Genomic DNA, 5,622 nt, shown 5'->3' on the forward strand with positions numbered 1-5,622 from the left:
CAAAATTGACCCTGAGTCCCAGGCACTCTAAGTGGCTGAGGAGGAGGGATCTGTAGGATATTAGCTCGGCCTCTGACTGGGCTAAGATGAGCCAGTCATCGAGGTAATTCAGAATGCGGACTCCCATCTGTCTCAGAGGGGAGAGGGCCGCGTCCATGCACTTCGTAAAAGTGTGGTTAGCCAGAGACAGTCTGAAGGGCAGGACCGTGTACTGATATGCCACTCCCTCAAAGGTGAATCTCAAGAATCGTCTGTGATGGGGGGCTACCTGGATGTGAAAGTAAGCATCTTTCAGATTCAGAGAGAAGAACAAGTCCCCTGGGCATATTTGCGAGAGGATCTGCTTCAGGGTAGTCATTCTGAACGTCCATTTCATGAGGGCACGGTTCAGGTGTCTGAGATCGAGGATGGGCCGGAGGCTGCCATCCTTTTTGGGGACGAGGAAGTAGCGGCTGTTTTGCGAGAGGATCTGCTTCAGGGTAGTCATTCTGAACGTCCATTTCATGAGGGCACGGTTCAGGTGTCTGAGATCGAGGATGGGCCGGAGGCTGCCATCCTTTTTGGGGACGAGGAAGTAACGGCTGTAGAAGCCTGACTCGCTCTGAGCTGGTGGAACCGTCTCTACAGCTCCTTTTGCCATTAAATTCTTCACCTTGGATCGTAAGATGTGAGCGTCCTTGCTCTGCACTGAGGTGGAGACCACGCCGTGGAAGTGCAGGGGTCTTCGAACGAACTGGAGTGAGTAACCTCGTTTTATAATCCCCAGAACCCAGTCTGACACTCCGGGTATGGCCTGCCAGGCCTCGGCCCATGTGGTGAGGGGTTGGATTAGTTCGGGTGGTGAGTTGCCATGCTTGAAACTTGTGATAACTGGAAGAGGAAATTTGCTCTCTTTTTGAAAATGTTTGTTTTTTATTTCTCTCTCTATAACAGCGGCTGTTTGTGAGGACACTTTTGGAACAGGCCCAGTATTCACAACAGTTTCTAGAACAAACATACTGCCACTGGCACCCGGAACCGAACGGGGTGCTTGAGGGCACAACAGAGGGCGTTTTGGGGTGGTCCGGTGCTGTCGAGACTTTGCCCCCTCCTCTTCCTGGCCAGCAGATCAGGACGACGCCTGAGGCGCAGAATCCAACGTCAGCTTGGGCCGTGGTCCTTGTCGCGTCGGAAATGGGTAGCATCTGGCCGAGCAGGAGCGCTGTTGGGGCTCTGGCTTTTGAGTAGGCTGAGTGGGCGGCGGCGCAGGTTTCGCTGGCTGCTGTGCTGGTGTAGGTCTGAGGCGACTGGCAGCCGTTGCAGAGCTGGAGCGCTTAGGCAGGAAGTGCCGCATTGCCTGGGACGACTTCTGTGCTGCTGTAAAACGCTCTGCAAATCCCTCAACGGCAGGTCCAAACAGCCCCGTAGGGGAGACCAGAGAGTCGAGGAAGGGGACCTTCTCAGCCTCCTTAATCTCAGTGAGATTTAGCCATTAGTGGCGCTCCAACACCGCTAAGCTGGCCATTGACCTCCCGATGGCCTGTGCTGTAGCCTTTGTAGCTCACAAAGCCAGGTCTGTTGCACTGCGCACATCTTTGATGGCTGCGGGGTCAGGTCCGGACTCGTCCATGACTTGGAGGAGTTTGGCCTGAAAGACCTGGAGCACAGCCATGGAGTGCAGAGCTGAGGCCGCCTGCCCGGCGGAGGAGTATGCTCATCCAGCGAGGGCAGACGTTGTTCTGCAGGGCTTGGAGGGGTGAGCGACCTTCGCTTTCCATCCAATGGCAGTGGGTGGGCAGAGGTGTGCAGCCACTGACTCATCGAGAGGAGGTAGTTTTTCGTAGCCCCTTCCCTCAGCGCCATCCACTGAGGAGAATGCAGAAGAAGAGGATGTGCAAAGGCGAACCGAGTAGGGAGCGCGCCACAATTTCGTGAGCTCGTCGTGGACTTCCGGGAAAAACGTCAGCGGTGTGCAGTGCAATCCTGCACGAGCCGCAATGACGGCGCAGCATTTGAAACAACACTGCTGCTCTTTTAGTCTAAAATTTGCTTTTTAGACTCTCCGGATGGCGGCAGGTGTCCAGCTGATGTCTGCACTGAACGCTGAAGGGGGCTCATAGAGCGGGCGTGAACAGCAGAGAGGCGCAGAGGAAAGGCAGCTTCTGTCCTCAGCGAGGCGTGTCAACGGCAAGCGCTTCAAGTCCCGTAGATCAGCGAAGGGAAGATCGTCGTCGCAATTGATCTGAGATCCTATGGCGAAATGTCCGCTTATATAGCCAGATGGCCCCGCCCATTCTGGCGGGCTCTGGTTGGCTTCGACGCCATAGGCTCGTGCAGCACCGCTGACGAGGCATTGGTTCATTTTTTATTTTTTTTTACTGCACGAACCAATGGCCGTGCAGTTACACTGCGTGATTGTAAAGGCTTCAGTCCTCGGAGAAAAGGGAGTTTTCCCCATAAGCGTCTAGCGACGCAGTATGAGTGAAGTATCGAAAGGGAACCTAAGTACCCTGCCTACATTTCTTACAGTGTCTTGCATTCCTGTGTTGTCGGTTGGTGAATTTCAATTCAATAAAGCATCAGAATCACTATTCCTGTTGTCTGTTCTCCGGTTTGACACCAACTTTCTTAGAATGAATTCATGCAACTTTTGATTAGTATTAAGTTGAAGGTTGTCTATAAAAACATCTGCCAGTTGCTTCAGATACAGAGGGAATCAGTCTCTCATGCTTCACTCCAAAACTGTCCACAGTGGTTTGATAATATTCAGGTCAGGTGATTTTTCTGGTGAGGGCAAATGTTTAAGTTCATCTTGGTGTTCCGAATGTGCAGGTTTTATGATCATGACATCTTTTTCACATTTTAGCACTTGTGTCTGATTAAAGTTGTGGCAGTTGCAGCTCTTTCATGGATTTGCAAAGTTCTTTGTGGTTGCTTTTTATGGAAACAGGGTCTGTAATTGTATATTTTATATTTGACGTTTGCTGTCACAATGCTGCAGTAGTTTTGTGTTGTTTGGGCACAGTCCTTTGTAGTGTTTGGTTCCTGTCGTTCACTTTTGTCGTTCAAAATTTCCTGACTTTTTTCACGATAACTGAGGTCTAGGGGCTATTTAACTACCATATAAGTTTCAACATCGTTTCTGTCCAGTCTGCTCGTTTTACCGCGTTTTACCACAGCTGTCGTCGGTTTTTTTGTCTGGCAGTGGCATTAGATATGCGATCAAATTTCAAATTTGATGCTGTATTACGTCGATTCTGGCACCCAACATCACAACAAGATGATATTTTTTTGGTACTTTTACCGCAAATATATATTCTTAAGGACATCAAAACCTAAAATAAAACTCCAGAAAGGTGTAAAATATGTGACCTTTAATGTATTAATTAAGCTAACAATGAGCGATATATTTTTTAGAGCATTTATCAATCTTTTTAATGCTAGATAGTGGTCATTTCTGAGTTGTCAGTTTCAAATGACAAATTTCTGTCAGACATGACAAAAAAAATTCTCCAAATCCTTAAATGATCATCATAGATCTGACCCATTTTCTTTCACTTCCTGTCCTCAGTCTGTGGGATTGCAGTATTACAGAGAAACAGTGTCTCATCCTGACTTCAGCTCTGAAATCAAACCCATCACACCTGAGAGAGCTGGACCTGAGTGGGAATAAAATAGAAAACACAGGAGTGAATCACTTATGTGACGTACTGAAGGATTCACACTGTAAACTGGAGCAATTGAGGTGAGGAACATTCACATGCAAGAATCAAAATGCTTAAGATAACTTTTTTTGCTTTTGTCCTTAAAATGAAAAAAAGCAATCATTTATCACCTATTTGACTTATGTTTTTTATGTTTGTTTTTATGTTTATGAAGCTGCTTTGACACAATCTATATTATACAATGCACTATAGAAGTAAAGGTCACTTGACTTGTTTTTACACAACATATAAATTAAAATACAGGAAAACATGTAGCTGTTTGTGAATCATGTTGTATTTAAGATGTTTTATATCTAGCAAGAGCTAGAAGCTTGGCTAGTTGCAGTGGACAAATCAGGCCTACCTGGTAAGTTCAAGGTTAAGATATACAAACATAGCATTCTTCCGAGGATCCTCTGGCCCCTCTTAATCTACGAGGTTCTGATATCTACAGTGGAGGGCTTTGAGAGAACAATTAGCAGGTTCTTATGGAAATGGCTGGGACTACCCCAAAGTCTGAGCAGCATCAGCTTATATGGGTAAAAAAAAACAAGCTGAAACTCCCCATCAGAAGCCTGAATGAGGAATTCCTGGTGACCCGCACTAGGGGAGGTGCTACAGTTGCAGTATCACGAGTCATGTGACCCACAAATCTCTCAGGCAGTGATTGAGGTCAGGACATGTTGCTGAATCAAGTCTGGAGCAAAGGGTGTTATTGGGCACAGTGGCTCAAGGAAGAACAGGCCTGGGTAGTAACATGACATTTTGCCATGGCAAGGCAAGGAGGAGGTCGCAGCTCCAAAATGAGGTACGAGCATCGCTCAAGGAAGTGAGAGCCAGCAGGATGGTTGAGATGCAGCAGCAGGAAGCCTGGACAAGGTGGAAACAAATGGTGGAGTGCAAAGTCACTTGGGCTGGGCTCTTGAAATCTGAGCCCCACTGAATGAAATTCCTAATCCAGGTTGTCTACGATGTACTACCAAGCCCAACTTGTTCTACTGGGGGAAGGCAGAGTCACCAGCTTGCCCTCTGTGCCTGATGAGAGGGACTCTGGACCAAATCCTCAGTAGCTGTCAAAGAGCACTGAGTGAGGGGCGTTATTGCTGACATCATGATGAAATCCAGAAGGCCATTGCAGATATCATCTCCAGCGGGATCACTCACTGCAAGTGCCTACCTCCACTGAAGAAGACCATAACATTTGTCAAGGCTGGGGAGAAGGTAACACCAGCTACAGGACCACCTCCTTTGGCCTGCTTTCAACAGCACAGGACTGAGAGCTGAAAGTCGACCAGGGAAAGCATGGCTAAGGCCAGACATGGTTCTGATCTCAAAAGCCTCCAAGCAGATCATCCTTTTAGAACTCACAGTTCCCTGGGAGGATTGTATCGAGGAGACCAATGAGAGGAAGAGAACCAAGTGTAACGAGCTGATAGAAGAGTGCCAGAGCAATGGCTTGTCGCAAGGTACAAGCCAATTAAGGTAGGTTGCAGAGGGTTTGCGGGTTTTGCGGCAGTGTATGACAAGCTGGGCATCAGAGGGGCCAGCAGGCAACGGGGCATTAAGTCAGCCACAAAGGCAACCGAGGGTCCTGCATGGTGGTTGTGGATCAGGAGACAGTCAATCCTGGCTGGGTCATCTGGGCAAGGGTGTATAATTGTTGAAAGACTTGAAAACACCTGATGGTCCCTGGAAACATCATTGATGATGTGTCCTGGAGCATCACTTAGTGATGTATGTTAAAGTCCCCCTGTAGTCAAATATTTTATCCCTTAAAACTTATCTTTGATCATCAAAATGACATATTTAAATGTTTTTTCTTGTGAAAATACTTTTCTCATGCCTTAAAATAGCTTGAATGTAACTCTACACCCTTGCCTCATTTACTATACCCGGATCTATGAATATGCAAATTAGTCCCGCCTCCACTCAGTCACAC

At 47.6% G+C, this 5,622-nt stretch overlaps 1 protein-coding gene across 1 annotated transcript in view; it reads left to right on the forward strand.

The window, feature by feature from the left end:
- The window catches only part of LOC107745441 (protein NLRC5-like), a 39,787-nt gene that overhangs the window by 28,440 nt on the left and 5,725 nt on the right, over nt 1–5,622 (forward strand). The window contains exon 17 of the mRNA XM_016559314.1: nt 3,551–3,724. Coding sequence (XP_016414800.1) covers nt 3,551–3,724 — 174 coding nt within the window. The remainder of the gene's footprint in view (nt 1–3,550; nt 3,725–5,622) is intronic.

This window comes from Sinocyclocheilus rhinocerous, unplaced genomic scaffold (assembly GCF_001515625.1).
Source record: "Sinocyclocheilus rhinocerous isolate Xijiao unplaced genomic scaffold, SAMN03320098_v1.1 scaffold6673, whole genome shotgun sequence".
Taxonomy (NCBI): Eukaryota; Metazoa; Chordata; class Actinopteri; order Cypriniformes; family Cyprinidae; genus Sinocyclocheilus; species Sinocyclocheilus rhinocerous.